Below are 13474 nucleotides of genomic sequence, written 5' to 3' on the forward strand. Positions count from 1 at the left end.
GAGTCATCGGACTGTGTGAGATTTGAGACAGTGTAATATTCTTTCAATCATCTGCTAAAGATCATCCACCTCCCAATGTAAAGGATCAGATAAACCTATTACTGTAAATGGTATTATTCTATGGAATATACTCAATGTAACACCTCCAGAAGTTGTCCAACATACCTGAATAAAGTATAAAAGTTATGTATTGGACGTGACCCTCTCTGTAGGGTCACCCCCAAATGTTTTGCCCTGAACCCTCTTATTTTTACTGAAATCATTTTTGTCTGCATTAGGACTCTATGCACTTTACCACTGCTTACCAGTGTTAAAGTACTTGTGCTCACTATGTAAAACATGGCAAATTTTGCTTACACCTGATTGGCATATTTAATGTACTTATAAGTCTGTGTAGAGTATTATATCATATACCCAGTGCCTATACATTAAATGCTAAAAGTGGGCCTACAAAAATAACATATGTTGGACGGAATGCTGAACAAATTAAACATTCACCCTCAGTCACAGATCTGGGTTAAATCTATTGTTTTTTTGCTTGCCATGCCATTCCAGTTTGGGCCCAGCCATGTGCAAATCAATCTTGACCCTGCGCCCAATGGGAAACAGTCCAGCCCGAACTACCAAGTCAGGTCCTCTCTGGACCAGAAAGAAGCATCCTGGGGCCGGTTTAGGGGTATCACGCCTCATTAGCCAGGCTAGCTTGAATCTGGTGGCATAAAGAGCATGGGATCCACGTCTGGACATACCCTTCCATCTTAGAGTGACAAATGTAAATAAACAGATGATGGACGAAATGCTTAAAAAAAAAACATTCATCCCCAGTCACAGATCTGGCTTAAATCGATTGTTTTTCACTTGTAATAAGGGCCACAGTCTGGAATGTGGACAGGAAGCCGAAAGCCTCACACATCTCAGCCCACTCGTCCATCACATTAAAAAAAAAGTTTAGATGCTTGGTTGTGAAATATCAAATAATACAAATTAAAAACCTATGGCCACACTGCTGAAACCTTCAAACTGTACACCAATTTCAAACCCATGCTCTATTAACAAAATTATAGAGGATATGATAACCGGTTAGCTTTTTAGAAGAACCAATGTTCTACAGCTAAGCCAATCAGGTTTTATATTAGGGAGTGGCACACAGGCAGCAATAGCTGATATTCGAGACGTTCTGCTTTCTTGCCTTAATATCCGACCTGAACTTTTAATTCTACTTGATCTCTCTACTACAAAATGTGCTGGTGCCTATTTAATGCTTTTAGTGTGACCGTAAAACTAAGGCTGGAATGCAGTGCCAGAAGCCCTAGAAAGGCCCTTTAGGCCCAATCATTCTTTTCAAGCTGCAGGAAGAAACTGAGTATTAGCTCTGTATCCATGAAAATAACACATTCCATGCTGGGTCACACAGGGAATGATACAGTTACAAAAGTACACTGATGGTATTTAACTCCTTGTCTGCCTGGATTGTCATTAACATCATCACAAACATGTCAGACTTCCAAAAAAACATATACATGTGTTGGAAATGGCCCTTTCTGCAGGGTCACCCCCGAACATTTTGCCTTCCTCCTCTACTTTTTGCTGAATTTGTTTTTGTTTGCCTTAGGACTCTGGGCACTTTGCCACCGCTTACCAGTGCATAAGTGCATGTGCTCTCTGCTTACTTCAAGGGCTAGTTGGCTAGCCTACAGAACGGAGCCTTAGGGACAGAACAGACTTCAACTAACTTGAAACCACTCCTGGACCCAGCCTGAGTGAGTCCTAAAGCCCCATAGGGGGTACCCCTCCAGTCTTGGACCCATGTTTGTGGTGTGAAAGGTGCCCAGGTAGCCAAAATCCAAAACGCTGGACTTAAACAATGTTTGACTAAAAATTGCTCTAAGAACAGAGAAAAGACTGGGACAATCTGCTCATCTATCCACCTAAGGTGCATCGCCCTGACTTTGCGGCTGCTCCTGCTACTCTTTCACCTAAGGGTAATAGCCTCTTGGAACTCTCGTCGGCTACAATCTCTTACCTCATCCTACTGTAGTTTTTCAACTTCCAAAAATAGATAATATGTCAGAACTTAAAATTTCACCAGGACGTTGGCCAGCGGCTCCCTGATGACGACGCTCTCGCTTGCAGACTTGCCCTTTAAACTTTACCTTCTCTGAAAATTTTCTTCAAAATATCTTCTAAGTCCGCATGTCAAAGCTAGGTCCAAGGTAAGCACCAACAGGGCCCAATCCACATCTTATATCCAACTCACTCTCCATCGTGGTCGGCCATATTTTTCGACTTTGACACGGGCCCACGCTACTTGATGTCCATGGTTGGTGTTTTGATCTTTTAGGTGCTATTTTTATATTAAAATTTATGACTCTGCTTCTACTGATTGGATTTTTTTTGTTTTGGTGTCAAATCATTCCTTAAAATGTGCTCTATTTTTCTAAAGTGGTGTGGGATTTTTCTTGTGTTGTGTTTCTCATGTTATTGCTGTTTGTGTGCTGCATAAATGCTTTACACTTTGCCTCTAAGTTAAGCCTGACTGCTTTTTGTGCCAAGCCAACAAGGTCCAAGCACAGGTTAATTTAGTGACATTGTGGCTCTTCCTGACAGCGACCGTCATTGTTGCTTGAACAGGGTCAGCCCCCATTCCACCAACAACCCAGTTTCTCCCAGTGTATAAACGTGGATTCTTCTAATGATAACTGTTGTGAGGAAATTTATCAAGACTACAGGAAGTTTTGGATGTCAGACGATTGATGGTGCTGACAATTTGAGTTGATTACTGATGCATGAAACGCCACATCAAAGGACTTACAACGATGTGGTCTTAATATAAACTGCAGCACTGAGGGGCATATGTACAAGCCACTATCGCCAGCACAACGTCACTTTTACGGACGTTCTGGTGGTGATAGGGACTGTGCCATATGTACAAGGCAGCGTTAAGCCACTTAACGTGGCTTAGCGCTGCCTTGTACATAAGGCACTCTTTCAGCTATGGTTAGTATGAAAGGGGTGTGCAGTGGGTGTTTTGGTGGGTGTTCCACTACAACACCCATTGTATTTGACGCTGCCCCCCATGTACAAAGGTGGTGTACATAGGAGGCAGCACCAAGATTAAGACCAGGAAAATCCTGGTCTTAAGTTGGCGAAACGAGGAGAAATGCATTATTTCTCCTCGTTTTTGCTTTTTCCATGTGTGCTGCCTTGTGCAGCACACATGAAAAAAGCAAATTGCTATGGTTTGTTCATGTACAGGAAGGTGTCCCTTCCTGTACATGAACAAACCTTTTAAAAAATGCCATTTTGTAACTTTCATGCGTGCTGCATGAAGCAGCACACATGAAAGTTACAAAATGGCATTTTAGGAATGGTTATGTGCAGGAAGGAACACCTTCCTACACATAACCAATCGTCCCCTGCACACAGACACCCTTGCACTCTGGTGCAATGGTGCCTGCGTTGGCGCTAAGGTTTCTTAGCGCCATCGCAGGGGGAAATGCAAGGCTGCCCCACATTCTTGTAAATATGGTGCAGCCTTGCGCTTCAGAAGTGGCAAAGCGTGTCGTTAAGCCAAGGAGGCTAACGACACGCTCCGCCACTTCCTAGTCCATATCCCCCTGAGCGTCTTGCCTTCTGCAGAATTTGATACACCAAAATGCTCCTATTATTGTAAAACCAGTTACTGACAGTTGATGACAGTTCATGATATCTCCTGTAAGGTTTTATCCAATCCATAAAGCCATTAGGAAGGCTGTGCAAATGGAAATTATTTGATTAGACCACTGACATTGTGTACAGTGTGTGAATCTTTATGAATTTTGAGTGCTAGGCAAATTTGTGCGCATTGTAATAGATAGTAACATTCACTTCGTTGTTGATCTTTAGATTTCATATTGATTTGATAATAGTACTATTTGAGTTGTTTAACTAAACTATTTGTACTGAATTTATGGCATGAAAAGACCGTAGAAATGGAAGAACAAGATTAGGGAGTTTTATGGCAAACCATTGAAGGCAGAAGCACAAAACACCCTTCAAACCTTCACCTTGCATTGGATACATTTTAATTCTCATGGTGTGAGGTGCAATATATGCAACACAACCTCCAACGAATCTAATGGAACGTATAATCCCAGGCCACTTGACTTTCCTCTCATGATTGCCCTTCTGACATAAGCATGTTGTACTCTCTAAATTTTTCTCATGTGGTTACTTGTTGGATGTTCAACTGTATGAAAGTCACTGGTCCCCTGGCCTAAGAACATTGGGGCAGATTTATGTTAACTGGCGCATCCCTGCATATCAGCAGGGATGCGCCAATTATTATGCGCCACAGCTGCGCCACCATGGATGCGCCACATTTATAATGCGGCGCACCATGGGGCAAAAACGGCACAGATGCGTGACGCATCTGTGCCGTAAAAGTGGCGAATTGCTGGAGTTGCGTCGCAAGCGCGACGCAGCTCCAGCAATGTTCTGGGGGGCCCTATCTGTACAATGCTGCGTCAATCCTTACACCTGCTTCAAGCAGGCGCAGGGTTTTGACGCAGCATGGGCCTAAAAGTGACTGAGTGAAATCTTGTAGATTTCATTCAGCCACTTTTAGGAGGCGTTCCTGCGCCGGAACGCCCCCACCTGCCCTGGAACGCCTACATGTGGCGCAGGGCTTTACAACGTGACGCATCTCCCAGATGCGTCACGTTGTAAATACCCCGCACCATGGCGCAGGATTTGCGCCGCTGCTGCGTCACAAAAGTGACGCAACGGCGGCGCAAAAGTGGCGCAAGTGCAACATAAATCTGCCCCATAGCTTTTTTGAAGTAGCAACTTCCTCCTGCATTCAGGTCACTGACCTGCCACGTTTTGTGATAAAAAGGGAGGGTATGACTTTTCATGTGCTATACTATGCATATGCATGTGCTATACTATGTGCATGACTATATGATAGAAAGTCTGGTTTACAGTATCTGTTTATCCCTTTTCCCCATTTTTTTAAGGAAAAATAAAGAGTAGCGTTAAGGATGCTGCCCAAAATATACCTCGCGTTACTGTTATGTCAAGCTGCATGGTCCATGAAAAGTAACCCAGGTCTCAAGGTTCAATGCTCCAAAAAAGGAATGCACTATGGTAAGTCCTGCTGGAGCAATAGTGTGGTTAATGGAAGAGAATTCAACTCTAAAACGCTGCACTCTCAGTGGTTGTTTCAGATCAGCGGTGGCCAGGCGGGTGGAATCTGTGCCATATTTTCATGTTAAACTCAATCTATGTCAATGGGTTCCATTCAATGTATGCGCATGTGTTGTATGTGGCTATTTTGCATTGCTCTGCCTAGTCCAGACATAGCTTAGCCAACTATGTCCTTGGTATTGCCAAGCACCAGGGAAGCTATTGCTGGGAGAACCAATGAGAGGGCAGACTCAGGCGTTCTTCCTATGACGCAACATTCTGGAAACCTTTATCAGCGAATCCTGAACTCTCATATCATATCCCAAAACTTATTTTTTTACCCGCCATAGGGTCCGACTTTAACCTTACTGGTGTGCCTGGTCTAGGGGCAGGTCGAATGTGGGGCAAGTCAAACATTTGTAGTATTTTTATAGTCTTACAAAATCCTTTTACAAATCTGTATGCAGCACAACCTTAATTTGCTACTATAGATCACATGCTTCATACAATCACATTTCCATTGTCCACACAGACAATAAATATAAATGTATCTTTTCTGGTGTGGGGTTACAATGTGATCTGCAAGGGACTAAGCTCAAGTTGTTTCACCTGATATTGGTTATTTTCCTGTACTTTGCCTTTGTGAATGAACTCTGTAGTCTAGCGCCAGCACGCACGTGCTTGGGAAACAGGGCGCTTTATAAGCACATGTAAAATAACACCTTGCCACTTAAGAAATATTAAATTAAAGCACGAACAATGTGTGGCCTTTCATCTTACCTTCAATTCAGGTGACAGAAGGCGTTTAAGGTTAGGTGGAGGGAGTCACGTGATGTCGGGTGCATGAATGGTATGACCCTCTCGAGTCTCTGCAGGGTTTGTCCGTTCAAGGTGTAGAAAGGCATTCATGAGGAGCAATGAACAAACTAAAATGCTAATAGCTCACTGTTGTAAAAGTGGTATTCGTGTTGCAGTTTCGAGTTTGTCATAGAAACACTCTATCAGAAACACTGATCCCCTCCCTAGAGAGCCTATTAGGTCATGATCATCCACATGATAGTCATTCAGTGTGATGTGTCCAGTTATATAGCTCGCCATGGGTTTTTGTCCAGGTGTTTCCGTGGCTCAATAATTTTTGGCTTGAGATCTTGAGAGAACTAATGAGGGCACCGGTTGTTATTACCCTCCTTAATGGAGCTCAATTTACCAACCTTGGAAGGATGAACATTTGACTGGTTCCTGCCGGAATTTAAACCCCTAACGGGAGTATTTTTTTCCCTTTTAAATATGTTTTATTGAGGACATAAAAATGCAATAGAAAATAGGAAAAGCAATAAGGTAATATTTAAAAATATGCAATATTTGTAAGTCATTCATCTAAAATTAAATATGTGTTTTGAAAACTCACGAGTTATAAATAATGTCAACTGTAAATACATTAAAGCTATTAGTTGACAGATGATTCAATAAAGCATAAAGGAAAGTGAGTACATTGGAAAGAGGAAGAAAGGAAAAGGGAAACAATACAATTGTTAAAATGGTGGAAATAAACAATAAGGAAGGAGTCACAAGATGATATTATGAGATAGTCAATAATGACAAGCTATTTTTGAAAAAAAGAAAACTGTACTGGAAGCTTAACAAACTGCTATAATAAAATTATTATGGAAACTATACATAAAATCATTAACTCAAATAGCCATTCATGTTTTAGTATATCTTTGGCAAATACATCCTTGTTTTTTCACTATGGAGACTAATGGCCCCATTTAAGAGTTTTGGGCGCAGGGAAGCGCAGCAAGTCACTTTGGGGAGGAATGTGCCATATTTATGATATACGGCACATTCCTGTCCTTTCAGCAAGTGCACAGTTTGTTGCCTAGCACCAACGCAGATGCCCTTGCACCATAGTTCAAGGGTGTTTGCGTTGTTGGCAGGATTATATTTGTGCAGGATGGGGCACCTTCATGCAGTTGTATGATAGAACGACGCATGCGGTTACTACGCGTTCCTTTACAATGCGGTGGTTACAACGTGAGTACTGTTACCAAGCGTTACCTTTACCACACATGATGTTACAATGATTATCCCTTTACCACGTATGCCTTTACAACAAATTTTGTTGTAAAGGCATAAATGTTAAAGGCATATGCATAGTAAAGGTTTTTCCCCAAAACAAAAAACGCCTCTCTCCCAGACCTGCACCCTAAAACTGGCACCTGGCACAACCCCACCGGCCCCACCCCTAAAAAAAACACCCCCAACCCTGAGCCCTAAACCCTGACCCCCGCAAAGCCCCACTTCACATTCCATTCCCCAAACCCAATCCAATACCTGGCCGGCATCCACAAACCAACTCCTGATCCCTAAGCCCTAAAACCACCCCTAAAACCACCCCTGGCACAACCCCCCCACCTCCCGGCCCCTAGCCCTTAAAAAAAGCCACTCCCAGTCCTGAGCCCTTAAGCAGGACCCGGTCTGGCACCAGCCCTAACCCCCCACTCCCCAGGCATGAGCCCTATAACCTACTCCCAATCCCAAACCAGGCTGTTAGTCCTAAAACACTCTTGTGTGCATTACTCATACCTATGGCAGGAAAAGGAGGGACAAGGCCATATTGACGTCTATCCCATCACCGGTTAATTCCAGGTGCAGAAGGTCTTCGGCTTTCGTCACAGAATAATGAGGTAAAGACGCTAATTATCTTTGCCAAGCCTATGCCTTTACTGCCTGTACAACGCATATACCTTTACCGTTCATACGTTAACAACGTAATTCATTGTAAAGGCATGCATGCTAAAGGCATAATAGCTGTAAAATCACATGTGGTAAAGGCTATGCACAGTAACAGTAGTCACGTTGTAAGCGCTGCGTTGTAAATGTATCACATAGTAACAGCTGCTTTGTAACGGCTGTTTCCTACTTCCTGCACAAAAACAATCCATGGAGGCGTTTTTCTCATTCTGTGTGTGCTGCAGAATTCAGCACACATTGAAAGAGGAAAAAACGAAGAGAAATAAAAACATTTCTCCTAGTTACGCCTGCTCTAGGGAGGTGTAAGGTTTTGGTGATGCACCAGCTTTAAGTGATTTTGAAAAATCTAGGGCAGTGTCAAATTCCATCGGTGTTGCGTGGGAACATCCCACAACACACATGGAAAGCTTCCTTGAAGCAGAGTAAGACAAGGCAGTGCAATATCTATGAGGTCATGCAAAGCACTCAGGGTGACTTTGCGTCACCACATAGATATGATTGAGAGGCCAGCGGCACTGGCATAACAAAACCTGAGGGGCCCCCCTGCAAGGTTCGTAGAGGGGCCCCCTCTAGACTCAATCAGGAGCTCTCTGGCCAGAGTATTGTGCTGAGGGGGCCCCTTGTAGCTTCCCCCCCGCACCGCTGGGGATGCGGGGGCCTGTGTTACGCCACTGGCCTGTGCCACCGTAGGGAAAAAAAGTGACGGTCCAGCGGTGCAGACCTCTTGTAAATACCCCAGATTGCTTACCGCCAGGCTTTGAAATGAACGTTCCAATTATATGTTATTTGATGAAAGGCCCCAGAAAGCAAAAGATCTATTAACTGATGGGAATGGGATAAAACCGATGGGGGACAAACATTTCCCAATGCGGGGAAAGCTGCTTAAAAACATATCAGATATCATCTAAGGAATATTATCACCAAAAATCATATTGATTTGTGTCCAAACGTTTCTCCAAAATCTAGATGTCAGAGGGCTAGTAAAGGGGAGATGACTTTAGATGTCAGTGGTGAGCACTTTTCTCAAGGAGGCATGTTGCTTGCATATGCAACTTTTCAGTTCTGAGATTATTTAGTGTTTTCAGTTTCCGTCAACATCTACCGAAATACAGGCTGCTCAGCCCATTACTTCAATTTCCTCTTAGCTTCTTATATGTTAATTTTTTCCTCCTCTTCAGCTACTCAGATGGCAATACACTTCCTGGAGCCAATGCTGACCTCTCTCCCAATTGAAGACATGCATGGGAAGGCAAACATCAAAGTTGAAGTGGATTATGAAGTCACCAAGTGAGTAGAAATGGCTTTGGCCTAACCTGACAAAACGCACACACACACACACACACACCCTCCCCCCTCTCTCTCTCTGTCTCTCTCTCTCACTCTCTCTCTCTCTCTATATATATATATATATACATATATATATATATATATAATATATATTATATACATATCTATCAACCACAATTCTTCAGAAGAAGGTAGACCGCACTCACGAGTCAAAGGTCATGATTTTCTTTATTTCATTATACAAGGACCAAGAAAATCCCTATGCATTTCAGTCTGACTAAGACCTTGATCACGGGTTGATGATATATACATGTATATGTATATATATATATATATATATATATATATATATATATATATATATATATTATCTACCGTACCGTACGGTAAGCGCACCCTTCTGTGCGCGAGCGCAATTCTGATTGGTTGTTAGATCTTAGTAAACATTCGAATCGGTCGAAACCAGGAAGTGTCGGCCGCCATTTTGTCTCTCGCAGTCCGAGGGAGGTGAAAAACTAAAGGTGGAGAACATGAAAAGGGGGCAGGGTGGACAGGTTCTGACCCCCTAGCCATTGTCAGGGGGTCCCCAAAGGACCCCCAAGGGCCATAAATGTTTTTAATATTTTTACGAAAAATCGCGGAGTGCGCTTACCGTGCGCGCACGGTAGAAACAGGAAAATTACGCGAAGGGCACCGTGCGCGCACGGTACGCGCACGGTGAAAAACCTTAAAAAAAATAAATAAATAAATAATAAATACATAACTTAGCATTTAAAAAAACGTACAAATTCACTGAAAAAACCATAGGTTTCACACATGTTATAGTTAGGAATTAGCATTTAAAAAACCTTGCAAATTCACTTAAAAAACCATAGGTTTCACACACGTTATAGTTAGCTGGACATTTCCCTCGTAAAAAAACAATGAAATTCCCCCGTTATAGTTAGTAAAGGGAACTATAACTCACGCGACCGCAATCCACTGCTGATGACGTCAGATATTACATCACTGATGACATATGTGTCTTTCTGTAAAATAAATATTTATTAAATATGTATAGCTAAAGGTTAAAGGAAAGAAAAATGGGTAAATAAGTGAATAAATACAGTGATGTAATATCTGACGTCATCAGCAGTGGATTGCGGTCGCGTGAGTTATAGTTCCCTTTACTAACTATAACGGGGGAATTTCATTGGTTTTTTACGAGGGAAATGTCCAGCTAACTATAACATGTGTGAAACCTATGGTTTTTTAAGTGAATTTTATATATATATATATATATATATATATATATATATATTCTCTCTCCTCTATATATCCAAGCTTGATGCTTGTGTAGGTCCTACCGCTTCTCCAGAACAGAGGGCGCGAACAGTTAATAAGATACAACAAATTTGGGTGTAAATATAAATGAAGCCCCATACTTTTGGAAAATGTAGCTTTGACGCATGAACTATCATTACGTAGATTGTACAAATGTCTTAGCAGCAAATAATGAAATTTAGATCATTATGATGTTGATGCATTTTAATTCATTTGCTAAAAAACTACTAGTCTATCTTTACTCACATTTGTTTTTTGTAGTTCTCACGTGACACGCTACAAATTGGTGTTTAAAAACGGTTGAAAACTTTATTGATCTGTTGGTGAGCAAGCCTGCTTTGCAGGCGAAACGCATCCGATAACAGCTGTCAAATAAATCAATTTCATGGCTCAAGACAAGGCGTCATCATCCTTGGGTTCATGAGGGACAATGATATATATATGGAAAATAGGTCCTAACTATAACTACCTACTGGCGATCACCAGTAGGTAATATATATATATATATATATATATATATATATATATATATATATATATATATATATATATATATATATATATATATATATTCACTGAAAAAACCATAGGTTTCAGGGGTGTTATAGTTAGCTGGACTTTTCACTTGTACAAAACCATTGAAATTCCCCCGTTATAGTTAGTTCAGCTAACTATAACTCGCGCGCCCGCAATGCACTGCTGATGACGTCACATATTACATCACTCATGACATGGTCAGTGACATCACTCATGACATCACTGATGACATCTCAAATGACATCACTGATGACATCACTGATGACATCATCCAGTGAATGTGTGTTATTCTGAAAATTAAATATGTTTTATATATGTATATCTCAAGGTCGATGGAAGAATAAATGGGTATATAAGTGTCTAAATGGATGATTTGTTTTTGAAAAATTGATTGTGTAACTGACTGATTAAGTGTATCATAGTGAATACATGGCTTAGTGAGTAATGTTTAAATATGTAAATATCTGTATCAGTCTCTCACTTTGTGTATAAGTGGCTGCATGGGTTGGTGAGTAGCTACATGGGTGTCTATATAGGTTATTAGTTGGTTTTTTGAGTATCAGTCTGAGTGTCTGCATGGTTCGGTGGGGGTATTACGTAGTGCATAGGTGCATGAATGAGTGACTCACTGTTTGTATGTGTTGAACACAGTATGTGTGCAGGACTGTATGGGTGGATGAGTGTGTGTATGGGTGTGTTAGTGAGTGAATGACTGTCTCAATAGTGTCTTTATGAGTAACTACATATGTTTTAAACTAGTATATGTGACTATTGGTGTATATATGTGAGTATATGTGAGAGTGAGAGATTGAAAGAGTTCCTGTATGAATAAGTATGTGTTTCTATAAGTGATTGTTTAAAAGACTAAGTATGTGTAAGTTTCCGTAGAAGTAAGTGTGGTGGTGTGTGTATAACTGTATATGCAAGTAAATGTATGTTTGATTCTTTATTAGCATGAGTGACTATGTGTGTGAGTAACTATGGATGAGTGGCATTGTGTAACAGGATGTATAGGTGTATGAGTACATATGATGAGTGAGTACATGTATGAGTGACTGTATTGGACTGTTGGTGAATGAGTGGATGTGTATGTGGATCTTAGAATTACTGAAGAGGTTGTTGTAACTGGTATTGGTATGTCCATTGATTTTAGTCTCTATTTTTGAATGTGTGTATCAAAGGTTATATTAGGGTGAGAGGAGGTCTGCCACTCTATCACAAGGATGATGTCATCAGTGATGTCATCAGTGATGTCATTTGAGATGTCATCAGTGATGTCATGAGTGATGTCACTGACCATGTCATGAGTGATGTAATATGTGACGTCATCAGCAGTGCATTGCGGGCGCGCGAGTTATAGTTAGCTGAACTAACTATAACGGGGGAATTTCAATGGTTTTGTACAAGTGAAAAGTCCAGCTAACTATAACACCCCTGAAACCTATGGTTTTTTCAGTGAATTTCTGAGGTTTTTTAAATGCTAATTCCTAACTATAACGTGCCTGAAACCTATGGTTTTTTCTGTTAATTTCAAAGGTTTTTTAAATGCTAATTTCTAACTATGCCTACAGAGATAGGACATGTGAAGAAAGAAGAAAAAATGCACAGAAAGAAACAAAAGAAGTGCAGAAAGAAGCAACAGAAGTCCTCAAATACGAAGATAAGTGCAGGAAGAAGGATAACGTGCAGAAAGAACAAAAAGAAGAGCAGAAAGAAGCCTTGTTGCAAAATCATCCTGTACCCTCAACTTTTTCAGACGGATACTGGTGGTAACTGAGTCTGACTAACCAGTCCTAGAGCCAGTGCTATGTTAAAAGACACTTAGAATACAGTGAAAACACCTACATACACTAGGGAACATTATGCGTTGGGGTCCCCCTGTGATTAGCCTTACCTCCTCTATAAGCCCCTAGTATATAATAGGGCATGGGGATTAAAACTACCTCTTAAAACAGGCCACAGGGCGTTTTTGCACACGTTAACTCAGGCCCCGTCCCCTCCTTTCACCATTGTGTAAACACGCCCTGTGTCCGTTTTTAGTTGGGAGATTAAGTTCATTTGAGTCCTGAGGGTCCCTAGGGTCCAACTAGCCCACTAGGTACCTCCAGTAAGTGCCACAGAGCTGCGTTGCAGAGAGGTGTAAAAAGTGGCACGGCCTGGACCACCTCTCTGCAATGCAGCTCAGTGGCGCTTACTGGAAGCACTTGGTGGGCTAGTTAGCCCCCAGGGGCCCTCAGTATTGAAGGGAAATGATATCCCCAATTTAAAACGTGCCATGGTGCGTGTTTGCACACGTCACCTCAGGCCCCGTCCCCTCCCTTCACCACTGCGTAAACGCGCCCTGTGGCTGTTCTAAGTTGAGAGATTAAGTCCCCTTGAATCCTAAGGGTCCCTAGGGTCACACTAG

General features: G+C 41.7%; 1 protein-coding gene across 1 annotated transcript in view; it reads left to right on the forward strand.

Annotated features, from left to right (window-relative positions):
* The window catches only part of LOC146812226 (BPI fold-containing family C protein-like), a 98696-nt gene that overhangs the window by 8686 nt on the left and 76536 nt on the right, over positions 1-13474 (forward strand). Inside the window, exons 2-3 of the mRNA XM_085619256.1 lie at positions 4998-5127; positions 9099-9207. Coding sequence (XP_085475382.1) covers positions 5022-5127; positions 9099-9207 — 215 coding nt within the window. The 5' untranslated portion in view covers positions 4998-5021. The remainder of the gene's footprint in view (positions 1-4997; positions 5128-9098; positions 9208-13474) is intronic.

Source organism: Triturus cristatus, chromosome 7 (genome assembly GCF_964204655.1).
Source record: "Triturus cristatus chromosome 7, aTriCri1.1, whole genome shotgun sequence".
NCBI lineage: Eukaryota > Metazoa > Chordata > Amphibia > Caudata > Salamandridae > Triturus > Triturus cristatus.